The sequence below is a fragment of the Schistocerca americana genome, chromosome 3 (genome assembly GCF_021461395.2).
Source record: "Schistocerca americana isolate TAMUIC-IGC-003095 chromosome 3, iqSchAmer2.1, whole genome shotgun sequence".
In the NCBI taxonomy this organism is placed as follows: domain Eukaryota; kingdom Metazoa; phylum Arthropoda; class Insecta; order Orthoptera; family Acrididae; genus Schistocerca; species Schistocerca americana.
The window spans coordinates 537,999,161-538,026,475 of NC_060121.1; the positions used below are offsets into that span (position 1 = coordinate 537,999,161).

General features: G+C 39.5%; 1 protein-coding gene across 2 annotated transcripts in view; it reads right to left on the reverse strand.

Annotated features, from left to right (window-relative positions):
• The window catches only part of LOC124605171 (N-acetylneuraminate 9-O-acetyltransferase), a 217,177-nt gene that overhangs the window by 179,663 nt on the left and 10,199 nt on the right, over positions 1 to 27,315 (reverse strand). For both annotated transcript variants that reach the window (XM_047136683.1, XM_047136682.1), the window contains one exon: positions 259 to 355. In XM_047136683.1, coding sequence (XP_046992639.1) covers positions 259 to 355 — 97 coding nt within the window. The remainder of the gene's footprint in view (positions 1 to 258; positions 356 to 27,315) is intronic.

The window sequence follows — 27,315 nt, forward strand, 5'->3', positions numbered from 1 at the left end:
CAAGGAAGTGCAACAAAATTAGATGGAAAATTTACAACCTGACAGCTGCTTACCTGGCATCAATAAGATTAAAACTTTAGGTTTTGAACCACGACTCTAGTATGTTAAATTGTGAAACTGTTAACAAATTTGAAGACTCCCTCTTTGGTTGCAAGCATAAAATTTTGCATGATTTTATTAATGGAAACTCATTAAATATGAATGAGATATCATTTTATTATTTGCTGAAAATAGCTGCTTTAGTCTAAATGTACTTACGTCTGACTGTAATGGTGCATCATGCAACCATATGGCTGCCACTCCTGGTTACCCTTAAATCTACCATCAGAAAGAAGCCACTTGCAGGAATCAATTCCTAAAACAAAGAGAAAGAGAGCTGTCATCATTTTCAAAAATGAAGTACAGTATTATTTTCTAGTTGGAGGCACAGTGATACAAAAACAACTAACAAAATTATGTATGTCAAAAAGTATGGTGGGGGGTGACTGTAGACACAGTGAACAAAATGTTCACTAGAGTTATTAACAAATTCACAAAGAAAAAGAAATGAACTTTAATCAAGCGAAAGACCATGCTGACTTTAGGTGTGAATATGGGGCAACGAACTAGTTGTAGAACAGACCAGTTAGGATGAATTGGGTCTTGAGTTATGCACTTTGAGAAAGTTTTCACTAAAATCTGTACTGAAGGCCACTGAGAACATGTTACCATCATAATCAGCTATTTGTCATCTACAGCTGGATAAGAGCCTTGATTCCTTTCCCAAGCTTTACAGTCTTCAACAATATGCACTGATGTCTTTTAATATCATCTACTCAGCTTCCATAATGTTGCCACTTGGTCTTTCTGTACGGATAGATCCAGCAGACAACACAGGCACAGGTCAAACTAGTCTACAAGTAGGATAGCAGAAGCGATCCACAAAACTACTGCTCAATATGCTTAACATAAATTTGCTGTAGAATCCTAAAACATATTCTGAGCTCAAACATAATAAAATAACTTGAAAAGAATGACCACCTCAATGCTGCAGGAATTTCGAAAACACCAATCTTGTGAAACTCAACTTTCATTTTTCTCACACGATATACTGAAAGCTTCAGATCAAGGCAACCAGGCAGAAGCAATATTTCTTGATTTCCAAAAGGCATTTGACTCAGCACCATACCTACGCTTATTGTCGAAAGTATGATCATTTGGGATATCAAATGAAATTTGTCACTGGATTGAGGGCTTTTTGGTACAGAGGACGCAGTATATTACCTTGGATGGATAGTCATCGTCAAATGTAGAAGTAAATCCAAGCGTGCCTCAGGGAACTGTGTTGGGACCCTTGCTGTTCATGTTGTTTATTAATGACCTTGCTGACAATTTTAGCAGTAAAAATCAGGGTTTTTTTTCTTTTTTTTTTGCGTGATGCAGTTATCTGTAATGAAGTACTATCTGTAAGAAGAGGCATAAATATTTGGTCAGATCTTCGGTAAGATTTCAAAGTGGTGAAGAGATTAGCAACTTGCTCTAAATGTTCGGAAATGTAAGATTTTGCACTTCACAAAACAAAAAAGTAGTATCCTATGACTCTCATATCAATGAGTCTCTGTTGTAATCGGTCAACTCGTATAAATATCTGGATGCAACACTTTGTAGGGATATAAAATGGAATGATCACATAGGTTCAGTCATGGGTGAAGCAGGTGGCAGACTCTGTTTATTGGTAGAATACTAGGGAAGTGCAATCAGTTTACATAAGAGATTGCTTACAAATCACTCATGCGACAGGTTCTCAATATTTCTCAAGTGTGTGGGACCCGTACCAGATATGACTAAAAGGGGCATTTAAAATACACAGAGAAGGGCAGCACGAATGATCACAGGTTTGTTTAATCCATGGGATAGTGTCACAGAGATGCTGAAGGAACTGAACTGGAAGACACTTTAAGACAGACGTTCTCAGGATAGTTTATATCTATTAATAAAGTTTCTAGAAATGGCTTTAAATGGTTACCCTAGGAATAGAATACAAACTGCTAGGCGCACACACACACACACACACACACACACACACACACACATATTCAAACAATCATTCTTCCCACACTCCATGTGTTAACGGAACAGGAAGAAACCCTAATAATTGGTAGTATGGGATATTCCCTCTGTCATGCATCTCATGATAGTTGTGGAGTGTAGATGTAGAGGTAGGTCATCCGTTCATCTGGCTACATGTCCTGTCAACCATCACTCCATGTTCATCACAGCCATTACATCTGCCATTTCAGTTCATTTTTTATCCATTTACTTACATCCCAGGGTTCCCTAATAATTCATTACAAACATCTCTACACTGGGTAATGAGCAATTGTTGGTTTTTGAATATTTTTCATATTAATAATCCATGTCTCACTATCTTAAAGTCCAAAACGATAATACGCACTAAATGTAAACATCCCATTTCAGGAACACCCAGAACTTCATTTTCTTTCTATTTTGTTATTCATACTGATGTCTGGTTTAAATTGGTCCGATAGATTAATAGTGTCAATGTATTTGAAAATTGTAGGAGAAACTGGTAAAAGACCATTTGAGTGAAATAATGATGATATATAATAGCAATGTAAGTGAATTTATGAATGATAAAAATTGAAGATTCATATTTTACAACTATTGATAAGAATGCCAATCGAAATTATTGAGGAACTACTGAACTCCAACATGAAACAAAAGAGATCGTAACTATGTTTTGACACTAGTTAGTTATAATCATAAAATTATCACACTATCCATGTGTGGCAGAAGCATAGATCAACATACTAAGAAACAAGACATGATGTAGCTAATGAAAAAATAAAAATATGAAATCACAAGATTGTGTTACATGACATCAAGAGTCTAGTTAGCCGGTGAGGAGGGGGGGGGGGGTGAAGCTTAAATAACAGTGCAATTGATAGCTTGCAGCAATAAGTAGTTAAAAATGTTGCATTCAATGTCCTGACCATCATGAAACCTGCTAAATGAAGTATGTAATGAGATCTGTTAATAGCATGCATACAGAATCAAGCAATCAAGTCTTTACATATCTTAAGAGTAGTTATATAGAATTACATATTGCTAAAGGAATCATGAGACTAAATAGTGAAATTAATCATTACAGAGAAGCAGATCCAGACAACATTACTTTTCTAATCCAATATTTGGAGGGCAATCCATGTACTTTCACTGTAGCAAGCTGACTCGGTTTTTCGGGTGGACTGAAAGGACATGAATGGTAATGGGCATGGAGTCAGTTTTATTAACAGACTGGAGTTAGTGCAAGAGGAACTGCAGGATTTTCACGGTCCAAGAGACACCAATGGATATCCTTAGTGTGTGCTGCAATGAACAAAACTATGTTTTATATTATGAGTTACCTGAAACAAACTGTGTTTAAATCAAAGAACACTGTACAATAGGGACCATCCAAATGAAGCAGTGCAGCTTTTAAGACACTGTCCTAATATTTGGGAGGATGGAATTCCTCTGTCTGGCAAGCCTGATTTAGATTTTCCTTATCACTTCAGGTAAATGTCAGTATGGTTGCTTTGTCAAGGCCACAACTGACCACCTGTCACATCCTCATAAAGCATAATTATGTATTCTGTGTGTAAGTATATTTTGAGATGTTGGTTTTCACTGTATTACCGTGACAATTCCTGTATCATCATAAGATGATCCTTGGATGAATAAAATTAAATAAATAAACCTATAATTGGAAGCTAAGCACCAATACTGAAATCAAGATTCCAAGCATAATGACTACAAATATGGGTAGTAAAAAAAATTGAAACAGACCATGATTTTTTACTTCTACAGCTTGTGTACTTTGAAATTGCAACATTTCTATGTATTGCGTTCATTGGTGGCTGCACTGTCATTCCACTCTGCTGGCAGCAATATTTTGAATTTACACACAGTAAAATTAAAGTGACAAGAACAACAGTAAGCAGGTGTCCACTTCAACTACACAGAATTACTTACTGAAAGTTCTAACACACACAGTCAGTCAATCTCTTTATGACAGTAGGCATCGCTATAGTCCTTCAGTGGTAGAGCAATTGTTCTCCTGGAACTCATCACTAATTATGAGTGATGGCTGTATCATTGTGACCTAATGGGAAACAATGAGAAAAACACCAAGTTTTCTAACATCAAAATATGTGAAAGCTATTTCTTTTGCAGAGACGATATTGGTGACTACTTGTCAATTGTAAGGGATTTACTATTCTTCTACTATTATTACAAGAGCATACTACATAGGCCTACGCACTGTCCAGTCACATTAATGTGACCACCTGTCATAAGCCTGGAAAATCACCTTTCGCAGTGCAGGCCACTGCGAGGTATGCAAGAAGAGAGTCATGGAGATTAAGAGCAATGCCAACTCCAATGCCATTCCCGGCTGCACTAGTTTTCATGGGTGAGGACCCATGGTGCTAACAGTCTCACCGAGGTGATACCGCAGTGTCTCGATTAGGTTTAAATCCGGGGAATTTGGTGGCCAGGGGAGCACGGTAAATTCATCCTGGTGCTCTTCGAAGCACACACGTGCGCTGTGTGCGGTGTAGCACATTGTGTTGTCCAGCTGGTAGATGCCATCATGCTAGGGAAGAACAAACTGCGTGTAGAGATGGACATGATCCCCAAAGATAGACACGTACTTGTGTTGATGCCTTGTGCCTTCCAGAATGACAAGGTCTCCCAGGCAATGCCACAAAAACATTCCCCAGACAATAACACTACCTCTTTGTTTGCTTTCAGATGTTTCATGTCATAGAGATCAAAGGCCACCTGTCCAGTGGAGCATAAAGAATGATTCATGTGAAATGGGCACCTGTTGCCACTCAATGGATGTCCAGTTGCAGTACTGGCATGCAAATTCCAGTCTTTGTGGCTAATGAACAGTAATCATTATGGGTGGATGAACCAGGCACCTGCTGCAGAGGCCCATATGCAGCAACATCTGCTAAATGGTTGTTGAAGGGACGCTGTTGGTAGCCTCTTGGTTCATCTGGTAGTCAGTTGCTCAGAAGTTGCCCTTCTATTCACCCATACACATTTCCTGACCCAGAGTTCACCCACGTCATCTATGGCCTGTGGTGCACTACCACTGCCTTGACACCAGTTTTGGACAGTGCCATTTTGCCATACATGGTATACTTTAACTACAGTGGCACACGAACAGTTTACAAACTTAACCATTTTGAAAATGCTCCCACCCTTGGGCTGAAACCCAATGATCAGGCCCTTTTGGATGTCAAATAAATTAGTCAATTTCTGCATTATAACAATGACAGCTCTATAATCCACATCCCCCCCCCCCCCCCACACACACACACAAAAACACACACTCACTTTGTATACCCTCCACTGCTAGTGCTGCTACCTACTGTCTGTGACTGGTTATTGCACATTGACATAGGGCATAGGCAGTGGCCATATTAATCTGATTGGACCATGTACAATTTTGCAAGAATACGGAGCCTTTAGCTACGTAGTGATCAGAACTTCAGTGTGATAACTTCATGACAGCGCATTGTTCCACATCATTAATCAAGTCATTACATACTGATATGGGGAGTTATATTGTTGATTATATAATAGTAAAGTAGAAGTACAGGAACGAAATAAAATATTTTTTTCACAATTAACCTGGTGCTAATATATGTAGTTACTATACACTTGTTGCGGCAAAGTGCAACATCAGATTTGAGAAACACTAGCTGAAATAGCCAACTTAAATGGACTATATATAAATCGGAGGAAGCAGACGTTATGCGGGAATTCAAGCATGCAACAATGAAATTACACAGGGAAGAAAATGGTTGAGGTGCTATCAAGTCAAATATAAAAAATGCAGCCACACGTGTTAGAAATAAGGAAGCCTTTCGTGATCTCAAAAACACACAAATTCACTGAAAAAAAGGAACAGACTACAAAAATAAGGAACACGAGGAAGTTTATTCCAAAATTAAATTGTTGCAGCACAGACAGAGAACCAAGAATAACACAGTGAGATATATAAAATGGGAACTGCTGTTTTACATAGAAGATGTTAGTGATAGATGGAAGGAGTCTGCTGAAGATCTGTACAGTGATGCTGAAATTTGAAGTTTATATTAATATGCTGAAGATGAAAAGCTGACTGATTAAACCAAAAAGGGACCATTAATAACAAATCAAAGCAACGGGTATACATGGCATTCCTGTAGTAGTGCCAACATCACTAGTAAATAGTTCACTGTGGTATCTAAATGTTATGATAAGGGTGTCATACCACTTGACTTCGCAAAAAGTGTAACTATTACATTATGCAAGATGGCAAATGTAAAGCATGTCACAAATTATACAACAGAAGCCCTTCTGTCATGTTGATCAAAAATATCACTGTTAACTGTTAAAAGAGAGGATTGAAAAGAAAATAGATTGTAGCTTAGCCAATGATCAATTTGGCTTCAAATCAGATAAAGGAACAAGGGAAGCAATTTTGGTACTACTTCGAATTTTAGAACAAAGATTAGAAGTAAACAGAAAAATGTACAAAGCATCTGTTGATCTAGAAAAGACATTTGATGTGATTGATTGAAAGCTATTATTTAAAGGAATGTGCAATACGGGACTTTGCTGGAAGGGCAGGAGACTAATTCCGAGTATACACAAAAGTCAAGGTACTGAACTGTATCTTAATGGTAGCAAGAAAAAGCGAAAATCAGAAGAAGAGTTAAGCAGGAGTGCTCTCTATCACCTTATTTATTTAGTATGTTTATCAAGAAGGTAATAGAGTGAAAGAAAAGATGACTGGAATAAAAATTAGCTGTATGCATATTCACTGCATCAGATTTGCCAATGACATTGCAGTTACAACAGATTCATGGAAGGAACACACAGAATGATTAGGGTCTTAAGCCAAGAGATAAGAAACTAAGAATAATTCCTATGAAAATAAAAGTCATGGTTACAGACAAGAAAAGAGGTTGAATAAGACTGACATAAGAATAGGTAGTGAACAACTTGAGGTCGTCACCAATTTTCACTGCCTCAGTGGCAATGTGGAGGAAAACAATTGATGTCTCAAGAAAAGAATAGCACTAGCCAAGAGCACTTTCCAAAATAAGAACCTTCTGGCGTACAAGCACATCAGTTTTCACATCAAGAAAAGATTTATAAAGATCGTTGTTCACTGTTCAGGGTATCCTGACATACAGATGTGAACCTGGACACTAGCAAAACAGGTGAAAACCCGTCTCAAAGTTGAGGAAAGTTGGTCCTGAAGGAGAATTATGAGAACTTACTGGACTGATAGAAAAACAAATGAAATAACTACTGAAAGCTATAGTCCAATGCAAACCACAACTCACTGGACACTTAACTTGACACTGTATGCCTTTTTTTTTTCTTCTAGGCAAGATCACATGGAAGAAAACAAGAAGACTTTTTACAGAATATGATTAGGGAGATATTCTTCCTACATTACATGGAGATGAAAAGGGCTGCTGAAAAGAAGTTGGAGCTGCAGATACACAGCTTAGCCTTTTAGAAGAAGAAGAAAAAATTTCCTAACAATGTTCAATACAGTCGGCATACTATAATTACCTTACAACCCATCTCACGCCATTGTCAATTTCTGTTATGTGAAGTTAAGGCTCTGATGTGTTTATCTGAAGCAGTATTAATAAAATGGGAAGGAATTTGGTGTGGCCCGACAGTGAATAATCTCATTAAATATTGATGGACTGCTTGTATAACGTAGAAACTCAATATTCTCAATAAGATCACATTATACAATGGAGCTTCTAGAAACATTTTAACCACCTCACTGCCTCCCAGGTCAGATAATGTATTGTCAATATGCAAAATGGCAATTTTTCAGATTACAAAACAACTGCATTATATAGATCACAAGTTTCTTTTTAAAATTTGTTAATATCACATAAAAGTACTTTTTACTAATGTTTGGCTCTTTGAATATATGTTTTGCAGGAATGGTCAGTTCTGACACACATGTAGGAACCATAATGAGATGTTTGAAATAATTATAACAAGGTAAGTATACAACACATTCAAAGAGAAGGAAATTAACAAAATTATAATTGTCTGTATTAAGCTATAAATATGTTAATATGCACAGAGCACACTGATGTACTATAATCATCATCATCATCATCTTGGACAGTTTCCAGCCTCTGGCTGGGTCTGTATGGAACATCGGCCTCTCCATCTTCACCTTGGCCCAGTCTTCTCCTTTCTTCTGGATGCATTCCTCTACTCCTTTCAGCCATCTGTCTCTCGGTCTTCCTCTTGGTCTCTTTCCTTCCAGTTTCATCTCGTGTATCCTCCTGGGTATCCTCTTCTCCTCCACTCTCTTAACGTGCCCAAACCATCTCAGCCTCGATTTCTCTACCTCTTCCTGTAATGGTTCCACCTTCACTAACCCTCTGATCCTATCATTTCTTAACCTGTCTATCTTTGTCACTCCAATACTGTTTCTCAAGAATTTCATCTCACAAGCTTGTTCTTTGCTTTTCTCGCTTACTTTCATACCCCAGGTTTCTAATGCAAATGTCAGGATCGGGACATAGTATGACTGGTATATAACCTTTTTACTGATGTACTATAATCACAGTATTATATTCATGATTACCATTAGACTTTTTATTTTTTGTGTGACTTCCGTAGTGCATACCACTAACAGATGGCTCCCTCAGTAAAAAATTCACTTGCCACAACAAAGTGTACACCAGACTACCTCTAATTCTTCTAAAACTATAAAAAAAAGTATCAAGAACCTAATAAATTGATGTAAGAAAGAAAGGTCTGAATTGTGTGAGATTGCACACTTTCTCCATGTATTCCAATAAAAAAATCTTCTTAGGTGATCAGATGAGTGGTGGCATCAACTTGTCACAATGTTTCGTACCGATCATCTTCAGGTGACATATTGGGACACACTGTTCTGCATATCCATATAGCCACTGAACTTCTGACCTCTTCTGTGGGTAGACCAATCACGTGCCTTTGGAAGAGGCTACCACATTGGTGGTGGAGGAATGCTGCACAGCGCTAGTGCTGTCATTGAACCACCGTGCTTATCCACTCTGTCCATGGATACAGCATCCTTTAGAAGGGAGTGTTCCTGTTTTATTTTCTCAACTGCTGGATCTCACTCTGTGCCAAGTTGAAGACCACTGTGCTAGTTTATTAGGTTGTTGCGCAGACATATTTCTACTGCCTCTCTGATACTCAAGACCTAGAACCCATTGGTGGTGCATAGTTTCTTCGTTTGTTCAAAATCAAAGGTGAGTTCCTCATTGCTGCTTTGCTCTGCAAACATGGACTTGTTGTCTGCCCTAATCAAACATTTCTGTAGTGTTCTGTACGGCAGTGAGAGGTGCATTACTGTGTCTGTCCAATATACTGCATCCCACATTCGTACACAATATTATAAATTCACAGCGTCTGCAGTTCCAGCCAGTCTTTGGTTGAGCCAAGAATGTCCTTTTTACATGTTGCATGGAAAAGGGTCTTTATTTCAGGCCTCTTCATTCTTCTCGCAACCTCGGCTGTAGGCCTACATATGGCAGGAAAGCCACACGTTTTGTGTCTCCTTTTTGTTTGTCATAGTTCCTCCTGCCAGTCCATGACACTCATCTTATTTGCACCTCATTGTAACCATTTTTGCACAAAGTTTCCCACACATGCTATAACTCCTACAGCAAGCTCTTCCTAGTGCAAGTAGAACTGGCTCTAAATACGAAGGTTGTCTTGCACCAGATGGTGGTAGCAACTCCAAGCATTAAGGGCGTAGACCAGGGAATGGTGGCACTATGAAAGATTTGTAATAAAAACATTCACAAAAAATGAAATTAAAATATATTGCTAAAACACTATGTACTATAGTAGAAAAAAAATGCTGACTCATAAGTTACAAAAATTGCATGTCATATTTCATGAGTTATAGCTCCTGCCAACATGCAAAACGTTTTTTTAAAAACACAAGTGTATAATAGTTAAACTTTTTTTTGTTAATACTGAAACTAAAAAAACCTTTAACTGGCAATGCCACCATCAAACAGTTGGCCTTTCTATCACCAATGTCAAAGCACACTCATTTTGATGAAGTTATATAGATTAACTGGCTTTCAATTACCAAACGAAATGTTTTTTTGCACAATTTGGATCACTTTTTGAACCTTTTCTATCCATGAAAATGCATTTGTTTGTCATTTTTAAGCATTTGTGTTTTACTTCACACAGAAAACAAGTGAAATGACAAGCTAAGCACATGCAAGACAAGTACATGGTTTCAGAATATTTACCATAAACAAATCACACTATGAAGAGAATAGCAGTTTACTTGATACTACTGTCTTCTATGATACTATCTGAAATTAAAAGGCCCTTATTCCATAGTTAACTATTATAGTATTACATCAATTGCATTCAATTGCTCACATCCCCTAGACCCCCGTCCAATATATTGTGGTTTTAACATATTAAAATACTCTGAAGATCCAAAGAAATTGGTACACCTGCCTAATATCATGTAGGGCCCTTGTGAGCACGCAGAAGTGCCGCAACACAATGTAACATGGACTCGACTAACGTCTAAAGTAGTGCTGGAGGGAAATGACACCATGAATCCTGCAGAGCTGTCCATAAATCCATAAGAGTACAAGGGTGTAGAGATGTCTTCTGAACAGCATGTTGCAAGACATCCCAGATATGCTCAATACTGTTCATGTCTGGGGAGTTTGGTGGCCAGCAGAAACATTTAAAGTCAGAAGAGTGTTCCTGAAGCCCTTCTGTACCAATTGTGGACTTGTGGGATGTCGCATTGTCCTGCTAAAATGTTTGTCGGAATGTAAAATGGACAAGAACGGATGCAGGTTATCAGACAGAATGCTTACGTACATGTCACTTGTCAGAGTTGTATCTAGATGTATTAGGGGTCCCATATCACTCAAACTGCACCACAGAGCCTCCACCTGCTTGAACAGTCCCCTGCTGACATGCAGGGTCCATGGAGTCATGAGGTTGTCTCCATACCCGTACAAGTCCATCCGCTCGATACAATTTGAAATGAGACTCGTCTGCCAGGCAACTTGTTTGCAGTCAACAGTCCAATGTTGGTGTTGACGGGCCCAGTTGAGGGATAAAGCTTTGTGTCATGCAGTCATCAAGGGTACATGAGTGGGTCTTTGGTTCTAAATGCCCATATCAATTATGTTTCGTTGAATGGTTTGCACAGTGACACTTGCTAATGCCCCAGCACTGAAATCTGCAGCAATTTGCTGAAGGGCTGCACTTCTCTCACGTTGAATAATTCTCTTCAGTCGTCGTTTGTCCCATTCTTGCAGGATCTTTTTTCAGCTGCAAGGATGTTGGAGATTTGATGTTTAACCAGATTCCTGATACTCAAAGTACACCATGAAATGGTTCTATGGGAAAATCCCCACTTCATTGCTATCTTGGAGATGCTGTGTCCCATCGCTCATGTGCTGACTATAACACCACATTCAAACTCACTTAAATCTTGATAACCTACCATTGTAGTAGCAGTAACCAATCCAACAACAGTACCAGACACTTGTTGTCTTGTTTAGGCTTTGTCGACTGCAGCACTGTATGCTGCCTGTTTACATATCTCTGTATTTAAATAGGCATGCCTATACCAGTTTCTATGGTGATTTGCATGAGTTAATCAACTAGGCTAATAAAAAATTCTATTCTAATCTACCCCCTTAAGGTAAAGATCCATGCACATCATCTTCCTGTAGACTAAGTATTCCTATGTTCCATCCAAACTCCTCTTGATCAAGATCTCCAAGAAGGGTTGGCTCCCATTCTCTTCTACCTCCACAATCAATTTGATGCTGCCATGTGTGCCTGTGAGATGATGTAGGAGCTCCTGTAGGTTTTCTCTGCCATGGGACCACCCCACAAAGCTGTCCTCTACATATTTGTAGAACACCTTTGGTTTTAGGTGGGCGGTATTCAGTGCTATATCCTCGAAGTGCTACATGTATAGGTTAGCCATACCCACAGCTAAGGGAGAATGGTCCATGAAAGAGGAGGGGATGGGACAGATGTATATGTCCACTATAATGGACATGTCAGTTGACACACTGATGTTCAGTTTCCACCGAGAGTACTAAGCTGTGATTTTTTTATGTACTTAATGATTAGATACAAAAGTTACTTAATATTGCTCCCCTCTCAATTACATAGACTGCTTGTGCCTAAGGTCTTCATTCATGGTTGCATCATCATAAGTTCACCACTGGGATTTACTATTCCCAGAACCAGGAGAGAACCATCAAACCACTTAAATGATTTTACTTTAAATGTGAAGATTTTAGGTTAGGCTTTACAGAGACTGTTATTGACATTAAATGAAACAACAAGTTTACTGTTCCAGTCACTGTTTATTTATCTCCACGACGCGTTTCAAAGGTTTAAACCTTCATCATATCAGATGGATTTACATTTGTTAATATGACATTTATGTGTGTGTTGTGTTACAGTTCCACAAGTTCTTCCAAAAAATTGTAACACAACACACACACAAATGTCATATTAACAAATATAAATCCACCTAATGATGGAGGTTTAAAACTTTGAAATATGTCGTGGAGATAAATAAACAGTGACTGGTAACAGTAAACTTGTTGTTTCACTTAATTAACACTTAAATGATTGTTAATTCACCATAAAAATTCCATTAAAAAGCAAAATTTCAAAGGAGATAAGGTCGGCACTGACATATCCTGACATGCTAACAACTAACTGATCTGTGTCTAAGGGAGTTGGATGGAACGTTCCAATCCTCCCTGTGTCACATAGCGAGTGACGAGGGCGGCTACTCCATTACATTCAGAATAGTAGACAACTATCTTTATTTCCATTAAAATGCTGAGCCTACAATAAAAAGTCACATAAATTAAAATTAAGCAGGTTGAATGATCTCTTTAGAGAGTTCACAGATTGTTAAAAGCTCAACTTCTTCTTTGTCCAACAGCATAATGCTAAATTGTTTCCAGAATTTACAATCGGTTAATCAGTCTATGCCACTGTCATCTGTCAATTGACATTTACTGGATAAACACCTTGTTCAAACTTTTCCATGCACTACTGGCTTCAGAAAACACAGACACACAGAAGCACGCACTTACAGCATTCCCGCATGTTTTCCAATTCGACTGATCCACCTTCTGTTATGTCATTCTGTCTGAATTTTCTATCTCCGAATCCAGCAGAGAAATTCCTTATTCCATCTTCCACTCATTCACCTGTGTACTCACCTTTCCATTTGTTATAATTTTGTCTTCTTCTCCAATCTGTTCCCTGATCTATTTATTTTCTCCTTTTTAATAATTCCCAAAATGCACCTCACCAGAACATATCAACTGCTTCTACAATTTTACTAGTATTTTATTTTCTTATAGGTATGGTTCTGTTAACGGAAGCCTGTATTTTGCTATATTATCTTGGTCTCCTGGAAGTACCTGTCCATATAACCGTAAACAGCTTCTCCTTGTCTTCTCAACGATAGATGCTACTCCTTATTACCTGGTATTTAATCATTGGTAACATGATCATGAAGTGTCAGGTCAAATGCTTCAATGGAAATCTGACCTGACACTTCATGTCATGTGAGCAACGATGAAATATGTAGGTTATATGGAGTGGCACATATCGTCAGGATGATGAAGAAAAGCTATCTACCATTGTATGGACACATACTTGGAGCAGATATAGTAGCAAAACTTTCATTAAATGTTTGTGGTGAGTATCCTACTGGGAGACTGAGACATTGTTGGCTTGATACCCTCCATACACCTCAAGATGGGGGACCTCCATCTGGACCAAGCACAAGATCGCAGCAAATAGAGACAGAGAGCCAAAAGAGCAGACACTGCTATATTGAGAGATATATTCTCTGGAAGAAGGAGGTATGTTGATTTTACGTATCTTCAGTTTTGTTATAAAAATATCAAATCTTTGGTGGCTATAGCTGGAGTCACAATCTACAGCGGCAGAGCTTAGACTGCTTCTGTGCACATACGTCATGCTTTCTTCAAAAGCCAATGAGTGTTCAGTAGTGTTCTGAACAGTCTGTTCTGAATGTGGTAGCCAATGCAAGCGTTAAACGTGATCATAGAGAGTTATTTAGTGAAATTTTATTTTACATGTTCCGAGTTGTCGTGGCTGCCTGTGGTGGTAAGTGAAAAATTCTTAAATAGCAAGTGAGACACATAATTTACACGATACATGTTTTCGCCCAGTACAAAACACGGGTATGCGCGTACCGCAACTGTTGCTTGAAACGGGCAACAATGCACTCTCCGGCCATTTCTCGGCCTGTGCGAACAATCTGTAAGCATTTGACAGGTCATGCAGTACAGTGTTTGACGAAAGTAGTTGTGGAACAATTTAGCACAACATTCCACGTGGTACAGCAACATGTCTGCAAGACATAATTTGAGTGCTTATGATTGTGGACAAGTAGCTGGATGGCTTTTAGGTGGCCAGAGTATCTCTACTGTGACTACAGTGACGAGTGTCACCAAAAGTGTCATCTCACAGTTAGAAATGGCTGCTGAAGGTGGAAATAGAAAAACCACCACACCGCAAGAGGATCAATAGGGGGTAGCCATAGTGGCAAAAAGGAATAGCCATCTCACTCTTAGGCAGATCACTGCCGACCTTACAACCACTATTGGTACATGCGCCTCTGCCAGAACCATTTTGCAGTGATTAAATCAGGCTGGTTTGTACACTCTGAAGCCTGTTAAATGCATCCCACTTCAACCACACCATTGTCAAGAAAGAGTTCACTGATGTTGGGAGCATGTTGCTTGGGGTCTTCAGTGATGTCTTCCAATGAACCCTGCATCACTGTGGCAAGTGATTCTGACCACCAGTTAATATGGAGAAAGGTTGGTTGGTTTGTTTGTTTGTTTAATAGAGGGGGAAAGGGACTAAACTTTGAGGTCATCGGTCCCTTGTTCCTATTAAAACAATGCCACAAGTGTGAGAATAAAACTGACGAGACATATAACACAAAACAGAAAGAAAGGAAAGACCACGACAACAAAGGAAAGGCAACAAACATTAAAAGGAACAAAAGGACAAGAAAACAAGAGAGATGCAAGAAACAGTTAGAAGAGAGTAAAACAAGGAAGTAGATTACAGTGGCTGGCCGATCACGAAAATAAAAAGAAAAAGCCAGCCACCCTGCAACACACTAAAACCTCCACCATAAAAGCACTAGGGTGGAGGACACAGAGGGACAAAGGACATGCGCTAAAACTCAGATCGAATGATAAAACCCACCCTCATGGATGAAACGTAAAACCAAGTCAGCCGATGAGGCGTTGTCTGCTAAAAATCAATGATAACGAGTCCGGCAACCGAAGGTAGCCAAAGAAGGACAGAGCAGAAGAATATGAGCCACTGTCAACTGAGCACTGCACTGATACTCTGGCGGGTCTTCACGGCACAGGAGGTAGCCGTGGGTCGCCCAGGCATGGCCAATGCGGAGCCGGCAGAGAACCACAGAGTCCCTGCGAGAGGCCCTCATCAAGGAATTCCACACATTCGTGGTCCCCTTAATGGCTCGCAGTTTGTTCTGTGTACTGAGATTTTGCCATTCCATCTCCCAAAACTGAAAAACCTCTTGGCCTAATAACGAACACTAATAAATATATTCAAATTCTGATTACACCATCAGAATCAGTTGCAGGGATGCCCATCTCCAGAAGTAGTTTCTGTGTAGCCTGTCAGCAAGTTCATTTCCTGGGATTCCGATGGGACAAAGAGTCCAGACGAATACCACTGAATGAATGGGCCATTCCAGGGCATAGATGGACTCCTGGATGACGAGGGTAGCACTGTTCAATAGTTTTCAGGCTGCTCAAGGAGTCAGTACATAAAAGAAAAAGACTCCCCAGGGCATGAACGGAGATACTGAAGTGCACGAGAAATGGCCACCAGCTCTGCAGTGAATACACTGCATCCATCAGGTAAGGAATGCTGTTCAATATGGCCACCAAGCCAATGCGACCACCAGCCATCGAGCCATTGGTGTAAACCACTTCAGAGCTCCGGAACATGTCAAGAATCGGAAGGAAGTGACAGCAGAGAGCTGCAGGGTTAACAGAGTCCTTAGGCCACATGAAAGGTCCAGACTAAGCTGCAGCCAAGGCATGCACCATGGAGATGTACGTGAACAGACCGCAAGTAGAGGTGGTGAAGGGAAGGACTCCAGTTTGGAGAGAAGGGACTGAACGGGAACTGCAATCATTAGCCCCGAACTGGGCCGTCGATGTGGGAGATGGTAATTCAGATGTTCAGGAGAACTGCAAATGTGTGCTACATAACTGGTGAACAGTTGTCCACATCTGATTTGCAATGGAGGGACCCCAGCCTCCACCAGTATGCTGGTCACCGGACTCATCCTAAAAGCTCCTGTCACTAGTCAAACCCTGCAGTGGTGCACAGGATCGAGTAAATGCAACAGTGAGGTCCCTGCCGAACCATAAACCACATTCCTATAGTCAATTCGGGATTGGACAAGGACTCTGTAGAGCCGCAGCAGCGCAGAGCTTTTCCATTTGGTGAAATATGTACCATTTTTCATTATAAATATACAACTCCACCTCTGTACTGTGTTTTATGTCATCCATCATTGTCTGTGATTACTCCTGTGGTGGCCCTCAACTACGTACCCTCAGACTCAGAGTTGCAATATTAAAAGTTTTGGCTGGTTTTGTTGTCTAGCTACAGGGATACGTAGTTGCCACATTACAAGCCCAGTACTGCTGAGTCTACAGTATACAATATGAATACATACATGAATCGAATGGTCAAAGGTTCTTATCATTTGGCAATTGTGAATTAATATAGAAATTTATAAATGGAAGATTGCAATTAAAGTCTGCACGTACTATTTTAATGACTTTAAATGATGAGTACGATAGTAGAAGTACTTTTGAGAATGTGGTATATTTCTGCGAAACACTTGCTGGCGTCAATGGTCCAGCAATTAAATAAAACATAAGTTGAATACCAGCGAAACAATAGATTTCTACAGCACGTAATTAGTTATGAACAACAACACAGCTTGCAAGATATTCACTTCTAAACGCACACTACATCTTCACTGTAGAAGCCACGGAAATCTCGCAAGTGCACAAGTCAGCACCTAAAAGTATTTCTATCTGCCGCGACCATGTGCAAACCGCTCCACTCTCTCCAAGTCTCTGCCACGACCGAGCGTCCGTCGCGCCGTCACATCCAGCACTTCCCGTGTCCTGTGCCGTCCTGTCCAGAACTGCCGCACGGGCAAAACTACCCACTCCATTCACTTCAGTAGTTGCCTCCCTTAGTAACACGCACTGGGGATTGGCTAGAGCGCTCCTCCATGTCTCCAAGTCAATGTACACTCACAAACATATTGAAACCCATGCGAAATACTGGATTTACATTTAAATAACTTGAAATTAAATAAATATTTCTATGACTGGACCATGAACACGCTCTAACACACATTATTAAATACATAAACAATTAAATAAACATATATCAAAAGAAAAGAAGCAAAAGGTAGGCCAATAGCCTAATGTCTCTGTGCTTTCTAACACACAGTAAATATTAACCAATTTCTTCATGAATAGTATATATCAGATATAAACAAAGAGGTAGACAAATAAATATATTTACAAGTATGCTGCTACCATTTTTTTGTGTAACTGTGGAGTACTTATGGCCTGACGCGATCGATAGTAATCTGCCACTTTGACCTCCAATAACTCATTTACTATTTAAGTTACATGCCTGTAATTCATACCAATTTAGGTTTACACTAATAGCTTTCTAAAGACACGTAGAGCGACAAAACTGGATGAAGCATTTAGATTTTGGAAATTTGTTGCTGGGTATTACTTGTATAAATTATTGTCACATACTAAAATTTAAACTAATAAATATATTCAAATTCTGATTACACCATCAGAATCATCATGCAAATAATGGTAATGTACAAGTTTCTTTTTGAGGTATCATGATTCATCTGGCTACTATTAATTTCTATACGAACTGTGAAATGTCTGCCATTAAGGTTTCACGAAGTCCACCATCTTTGGCACTCCCAGCGTGTCTCCTTCATCGACATAGCATCACAATGGAATTCCCAACCACGCAGCTGGACCATGCGCTGGGGCTACCCCTCTCATCCGGCTAACGTTCGGCACCACGTGTTTGCTGCCGTGCCCCAGCAGGCCGAGCGGCCACACCACCTCCTAAATTAGAATATTTTCAGGCACCACAATTCGCTCTTTACCTCACAATGTTATACAGTTTTACAGCCACCAGGGTACGTTGTAGCTGGCAGTGCCGGCACTGGTAATTTTGTGCACGATTTTAACTGCCATTGGTCAGATTGTACTGAAAAGTTTTTCCTGTCCTCAAGGAAAACTCCTAAATACCAGCATACAGTGCTATGTTAGGTTAATAGGTTTATTACCTAGCTTATGGACTGGTTTACCCCAGAGACTTCACCAAGATGCAGTCACAACTTCATCAGTCTCATCTAACAATTCCAGCAGCAGCTCAACTGTCAGATCACAGAATACTGGGGAGCCCTCAGTAATCATTTTTATTACCTCCTGGTTCCAAGCAAGCCATTTGACTTTGGGACTCTTACAGTGGTCCATGAAACTACAATAAAGGCATTCTGGGACCCAGAGACATCTGTGGTAAACAAACTGAGCAGGTCACCATAAACTGTCAGAGGTGCTTGCAATGTCCATCACAACTGCTGCACAATGTTTTTTGTTTGCCAGGTCTACAGTTTGCAGAGCCTGCTGAATGGCCTCATTGATTTATTTACATCTACAGAAGCCCTAGTAGCTCTCTGCGCCATAGTAAGAGTCACGATTCATCGCATAATTTTAAAAACTGAGCCACATTTGTTCAACTGTCATTCACAACAGAGTTCATGTCTCAACCCAAACCACTTAACGTCTTTGTATCAACACAAAAACAATATTTAGTTACAATATGGTGCACTGTTACGCCGACACCACATGCACTGAAGTCTGGAGGGTCTTTGTTAAGCAGGAGGAAGGCACTGGGTGAAGAGAAATGAAGAAAGTTTATTTTCACTTATTTTCAACCACTTTCACTACATACTGATGACTGTCCTCTTCATCACTGATATAATTGACTGTAGGTAGATCACACTTGAGGTCACTGAATTTTCATCACAAGCATAGTTGGTTGCTGCCTCTACGATCTCACTGCCATTAATTCTGATATGCCCTGTATAAGAAAAAAGACACTTCTTTACCCTGATTCTGTAGAGAAAACAGGGTGTTCTTGATATTCTGGACAAAATTCTCTACTACATACATTTCCTAGAATTTCTGCAGGATGCTCTTCAAGTCAAAGCAGGGGAAGAAAATCCCAGTATGGGCGCATCGCATATGTTTGAGAATCATCAAGATTACCTATAATCCAGCACTGAAGATGCTGAATTGTGCTGGTGAGGTAATCCCAGGGGCACTGGCTGGGAAAACAATGGAACAGTCCTGTAAAACCACTTGCTTGGCAATATGTGTCTCATTACACATTCATTTAAAATACAATGGAATGTAAATTGATAGGTAAAATTTATCTTGATCAATTCTTTTGTACACAATAAATTCAAAATTTTTCCTGGATTTCCTTACAAGCCGTGGTGTTTGCTTGCTCCAATACTGGGTCCCTTGATATTTATCGTGTCATTCTAAGAGCTGTTTTGTTCCAGTCCGTAATGGCTTTGTAGCTCATGAGTAATTCAGGATTAATCACTTGAAGGGACGATGAGCAATGAAGATGGACACTATTGTCTCTGCGGTTGACTTTGCCTTGGTCAGGAGCTGCCGTCAGACACTAAGTGGCAGCTCAGTAGCTACGCCACAGTGAATACATATAGCACTTGCTCTGTGCGCCTCTTTTGTATACATAATGACTGCATAATGTACTGCATTGAAGATCTTTAGATATGAAGTTTGGGCTAAAGTATACACGGAACTCTTACAGTCCAAATGGATCTTATTAAAGAGTTAATTTTTTTAAAGGGTGGAAAACAAATTGCATTTCGATTCAGTTAACGTTATTCTAGACAGCACCTGTCTGCATCCCAGAGCTTCCCACTGAGGCACTTTAAAATTTTAAAGATTTTAAGTGATCTTGCTTGAAGACTGATCAGAGGATCACATGGCTACCACACTTGGGCAAATACGAGACCCAGGAAACTGACCAACTGACGAAAATGAAGAACTGCATCATTTAAATGCAGCTACATTTTGATTTATTGAAACTGTGGTGGAAACAATCAAAACGAATGCACAATTTTTATGAACTAAAAATGTAAAACCTGTCTTTTACTCCAATCTGTGAAGCAACTGACGAGCTGTGAATGCAAAGTACTAAGAGAAGCAATTTGTTTGTAAGTGACTATAGTGATATTAAAACAAAGTCTTCATTGTGCTAATTACACTGTAGATAGCAATAGTAAAGAGAATGATTCAATGTTCCCTTAGGGGACACCATTCTCTTGTTTAAAATTGCTTGAGGGTGTCTCTTCAATTCAGTAATGTGAGGACAGTTTTGAAAGACTTTATTTTTTTCTTTTTACTGTGTAGCTCATGAGTGTGACAGCACAGAAACTGCTGCTGGTGGAAATATTGGTACTTTCCTATTTTTGTGAGGGGTACCATAATGGCTTCCCTTGATGAATCTGGATTCAATCTCTGTGACAACATCTGGTGAAAAGATCAAGCTATAAAAAAAAGGACACTTACATTCTTATTGGTTCTACTGCACCTGCTCTACAATGTGAGGACAGATTAAAAGAAGGAAAGGTTAATGGCTAAGAAAAACCTTTTGATGGAGCTGAAATACATTTCTTGTCCTCTGTTAAGGAGGAGGATCTCTTCTTATACATTGAGACTCTCAAGAACTCTGTCCCTGGAGCAGGAGGTATTGCAACCCGGAGAACACAATACGCATATTTAAAAAAAGATAACTTTAGGAGAGGTGGGATTTATCTCGGGTAGGATGTCCCTCATCTCAGGGCACAATGATAGGTAATCAAAGCCCTGGTGTAGGATGTGGTTCAGTTGTTACAGACTGGGTTAACATTGGGTGATGATAGAGACACTCTTTCATAGCTGGTTTCTGGAGATGGTGCGAGGGTTGGGTTGTGAGGGGAAATATATGGGAGATCTGTTTGCGGACTAGGTCTGGAGATAGTGCCTCTCTGTGAAGGCCTTGGTGAGAAACTCAACATACTAACCAAGGGAGTTTTTGTCACTGCACACATCTAGATGTTAACCACCTAGCTCCAACTGCACCTCTGACCACATTAAACACACTAACCAACAACAGTACCAGCATTTTGAGAGCTGTCATCCCTTTCACACCAAAAAATCCCTCCCATATAGCCTGGCTACCCAAGAACGGCATAACTGCAGTGACAAAACTCACTTGCCCAGCATGCTGAGGGTCTCATAAAGGCCTAGATTTCCCATACTATTTCCCCTCACAACCCCAATCCTCCCACTATCCCCAAAAACCGGCCACAAAGGAGTGTCCCCATTATTACCCAGTACCGTCCCAGACTGGAACAACTGAATCACATCCTTCGCCAGGGCTTTCACTGCCTATCATCATGCCCTGAAATGAGGGACATCCTACCTCAGATACTTCCCAACCTTCCTAAAGTGCTGTTCTGTTGCCCACCCAACCTCCACAACATCGCCGTGCCACTCTCAATCCCAACCCTTTGCCACAAGGATCATATGCCTGTGGAAGACCGACGTACAAAACCTGCCCAATCCACACACCCAGCACTTCCTTTTCCAGTCCTGTCATAGGTTTATCCTACCCCATCAGGGGCCGGGCCACCTGTGAAAGCAGCCATATCATTTACCACCTCTGTTGCAATCAATGCACAGCTTTTTATTAGGTATAACTACCCACTAGCTGTCCACCTGGACAAATGGACACTGCCAAACTGTGGCCAAGAGGAAAGAAGGCCACCTGGTGGCACAACATGCAGCTGAACATAATACACTTTATTTCAGTAGCTGCTTCACTACCTGAGCCACCTGGATTCCTCTCTCCAACACCAGCTTTTCAGAACTGCGCAGATGGGAGTTATCCTTAACACACATTCTCCACTCCTGTAATTATCCTGGCCTCAACCTACGGTAACATATTACCCCCATGCTCCCCACCCAACAGTTTCCACTCCCTCAGTCCTTTCATCTCCTCCCCATTCATGTCTCCCAATCTCTTTGTTTGCCACCTTCTGCCAATTTACCTGCCCATCTTTAACCACTCCTCTATTTTTTTGTGCCTTTTTTCCCACCTCCCTGCCCCACAACTTCCTGACACTGTCACTGTTGGAGTCTAGTCCCTGCACACTCCACCAGACAGCATACATTTCTATCCCCACCCGCACACTACTATCCATTCCCTTTCACCACCCCCTCTAGGTTGTTGTTTGCATCCCACGTGATGCTGCATTCTGGTACAAGATTCCAAAGTTGGCTGTCGTTTGTGCGTGAGGTGTGGCACTGAATTATGGACACTATCAATCTGTGAGGGTTTTCATTTCCTCATTCTTTCTGCCATAGAGTTGTTCACCTTATATAGGGGAGATGGCAGTTGAGTATTTGGTTTTTTCAGGGGTACTTCAATGTCTAAACCATTGAAAAGTTGCTGAACTTTTAAATTCCTGACACTATACGTTCTTCTTTAGAAGGCCTGTTGTTTCAGACATGTATTAGGGTTCAGAGGAAGCTTTGCCATTGCATATATAATATGAAGTACATGTACTCATGCCCGATTCGGATGTACGGGATGAGACATTCCTTTTGATGACTTTTTTTAACAAATGGCTGTGAGAGACAAGGCATATGCTGGTGATGTGTATTATAATTTCTGCCCCAAACTTTGGTAACCTATCACTTCTTTCACTTTCATTTATGCAAAAAAATTATGTAACAAAGTCAGTTGACAATATGGCATCTATTACCACAGAAGATTTAGACAATTTGTTGCCAAATGTAACAAAACAACTAGGAAGATTAAATGGATAATTCAGGATATAAAAATTCCTAGTGGCAGAAAGAGGCAACTACATAATAAACTGAAATATAACAAAAACAGACATTTTGCTGTGTATGTGAAACATTATAAAGCCATATTCAAAAAAGTTGTAAAGGCAGCAAAACAAATGGCAAACAATAAGTTTATTTTACAACATAATAGTAAGACAAAGGCAGTGTGGTCTGTTGTCAAATCAGAGTTAGGTGTTAAAGTCAGTAGTAATGAAATAACTGAGATTAAAGTAGATGATAATGTTGTTGTAAACCCAGCTCCCAGCTCAAATATCAGAGTGTTTAAATGAATTCTTCATAAATGTAGCAAAGTCAGAAGCTGATGTAGCAGGATATCAGAGTAAAGTAAATCCCTCCGGACTCAACAAAGAAGCTGAGTGTCTCTCAGATTTAAAAAAAGTCACAATAAAGTATGTGAAAAATGTTATATTGTCATTAAAAAATAAAAATTCTGCTGGGTGGGATGGGACACCAAGTAAAGTGATTAAAGCAGTATATGACATAATAGCACCCCCACTAGCTAAAATAATCAACCAATCTTTTGAACAGGGGTGCTTTCCTGATGTGTTAAAATATGCCGAAGTGAGATCTCTGTTCAAGAAAGGGTCGAGGGAAGATATGGGAAACTATCACCCTTTTTCTATTCTCCCAATTCTGTCAAAAGTGTTAGAGAAAGTGGCTGCAAATCAGATCAAAATTTTTATCGTAAAAAATGATATTATTGTAAGTAACCAATTTGGATTCCAACAAGGAAAAAACACACTGGATGCGGTAAATAACTTTATTGAGAAGATATGCAAATCATTGGATCAGAGGAGTAAAGTCGCAGGTATCTTCTGCAATCTTTCAAAAGCATTTGACTCTGTGAACCATGATTTGCTTATCTACAAATTAAACAAATATGGGATTAAGGACAAAGCTCTGAAATGGCTCACATCATACTTGCACAACAGAAAGCAAAGGGTAAGTGTCACATCAAATGCAGTGAATTATTATTCTAAATGGAATACAGTATCACAAGGTGTGCCTCAAGGCTCCATTTTGGGGCCAATCCTGTTCCTATTCTATTTAAATGACTTGCCCATAAATATAAATTCCCCGTCAGTTCTGTTTGCGAATGACACTTCTGTTTTAATTGAAGATGATGCAGAAAAAATTTAGAGCTCCATTGTGAGCACAATGGGTTCTCTAGAAAACTGGTTCCAGTTAAATGGATTAAAACTGAACATTGCAAAAACCAATATGGTACATTTCAAAACCAAACATTTGAAATGTGTGGATCTTAAAATACATAATCACAATCATCCTATGGAAGAAGTTAACACAGTCAAATTCCTAGGACTAAATGTGGACAACAACTTAAACTGGAGTACACATATTGAGTTCCTATCAAATAAACTAAGCAGCTTTGCATTTGCAATGCAAATACTAGCAAACTCTACTGACATGAGTACACAAAAATAGCATATCATAGTTATTTTGAATCTGTCATTAGGTATGGTATCATTTTCTGGGGAAATTCAAGTAGTGTATCTCGAATACTGAAACTGCAAAAGAAAATTATAACATACATGTGTAGTGCACAACAAACAGAATCTTGTCGCCCATTATTTCGGAACCTGCAAATCCTAAGAGTTTCCTCCATATAAATTTATGAAATTATAATCTTTGTACACAGCAGACAAAAATTATTTGAGGAAAATCATTTTAACCACACATACAACACAAAAAATAAAAATAAATTTTATGTTACCCACACAGCATTTGAAATTATATGCACGAACTCCACAGTATATGGGGATGACTATATATAACAAGCTAAAGGGCAAAAATATATTTAATATGAAGCCAGAGAGTCTAAAAATAAGGCTACAGCAGATTCTGTGGGAGAAATGCTACTATTCAGTAGAAGAATTCATAGAGGATGACATGATAATTTGAGCAAGGGGTAATTAATTGTTAGTCTTTTATTGTAAGTGTAACAAAATTGTATTATTATTATGATACCATTTGTTAAAATCAGTTGTTGTAATTAACTGTTATTTTTTTATTGTATGTGTATTTTTATATTGTATTATTGATATGGTACCATTTGTTAAAATCAGGTCTTGTATGTATATGATAAAACTTTACCAGAATTTTGACGTGTCTCCTGTACCTGAATCAAATGATTTAAATTATGTATGTTATGAGACTAATAAACCACAATTCACAATATCCTGTGAAACAAAGTGTCATCCTATTATGATGTTACTGCATTTCTTTCTTAGGTGTGAAGGACAATAAGATTTACCCTCGATTATAAGGACTTTGGTAAATGTCTCTGGTGGATGATGCATGCTACACCCCTGTTTACCAAACTTCTTGATTCTCATTTGGGAATAGATGGTGAGCAATGAGGTTAAGTGCTCAATGAGCAGAGCTGTGGCTCCACACGATAGACACAGCCATCACAAATTACTCTAAGAACTCTGTGGATGTCACTAACAACACATGCACCTCCTAAAGATCATGTATGCATAACAGACAGGGCAATGCTTTCATATGCTGTAGTTAGCATACTGGATGTAGGGGGTCTGCAACTGATATATCCCACCTGGTTTCCGAATAAGCTCCTTGCACCAACATTTAACGTTGTTAACTCTAAGGATTTCTCAGTGTGATTCGTTAATGGCATGCTGTGGGTGTTTATTCCATTTTATGCATAATATTTTGGCAAGTAATGACAGCTCTCTTCAGGTGCTCCGAGCTGTGCTGTTATGCATACTTTCAGCCTGGATACCAACCAGCACCTGAAAGTGCACCAGTAATGAACATTTTGTTGCAGATGAGGCTACAAGCTCTAACACATCTCAGCGAGTCTGATGACAGTCAAGCATTGAGCTTTCTTCACCATGTACTGTAATTTATGTACCCAAAACAATGCAATCTTAGACGTCATGTCTGATGTCTCAACACCACTGGGTTAACTACTGAAGGGGTACACAACAATTCCTGATGTGTCTCATCCCTGATGGAAGATCAGATGATGAACAGATGCAGGTCAACTTAAATCTGATTAAGTGACTCTCACCAGTTAAAAGGTCTGCTGCCACCTCTGGCTTGTAACAGTGCCATTCATAGCTGTACTGATCAAATAAAAAATGTGTTACCTTCCAAACTATCTACCACTGTGATGCCACTGCTGATGTTTCTATCTCAACTATTTTCTTATGCTGTCACCTTTCCAGAATTCTCTTGAGGCAATAGACGTGCTATGCAGTCCCACCAACTCTTGTTGTCTGACTTCTCCACCGTCTGCAGCGGGTCGAGGAAGGGAAGAGAGCTTTATAGTATTCAAGATACGAAATGACATAACTGCTCTGTACTTTTCTGCTATTATGTAAGAATTACAACACTGTAAGAACAGATCTCTTATTAATCAGAACATCTCCAAACCAAACCACTGAACAGAATAGAAGAAAACAATAATTTTCTTCAGCTTCTTTCAACTGTTTCTGGGCGTTATCATCATAGGCAGAACCTCTTCTTTCTGCCTTCCAAAACATCACCAAGCTCCAACACCAAACCATAACTGACCCGTTCACAGTAGGTGGAGACACCCAATCGCTGTCACATCTTGGTGACATTCTGTGCTTTTGTATCTCGCTCCGACTCTGTACATTCATCAAATCAGCAAACACACAGTGGAAAGTTCTCTACATGCTAACTATCTAAACAATGTTTTTAGATGAAAATATTTCACCTGATTGTGAGGAAGAGGTGGAACAACATGTTACACCACACCTCAACTTGAGTGCATGGAAAGTGTGCATGCAACTAAAAGCATCATGGAAAATGGTAAGGGCCTAAGTATCACCTGAGGCAGAGAATGAGGAAGAATTTATGAAACCTAAACAAAGGCACAGTCCAAGAGATGACATTTATGCAACCTAAACTTATGACAACTGGGAACTGCTTTTCCAAATTGTGTGTCACTGTCGAAGAATCATGGCTAGAGTAGCAGAAAATGAAGGCACTGCCTCCACTTCCCATTGTGATACATGACAATTGTTTTTTGTTGTTGTTGAAGATTATTATTATTATTATTATGAAAATAAAGATTCCA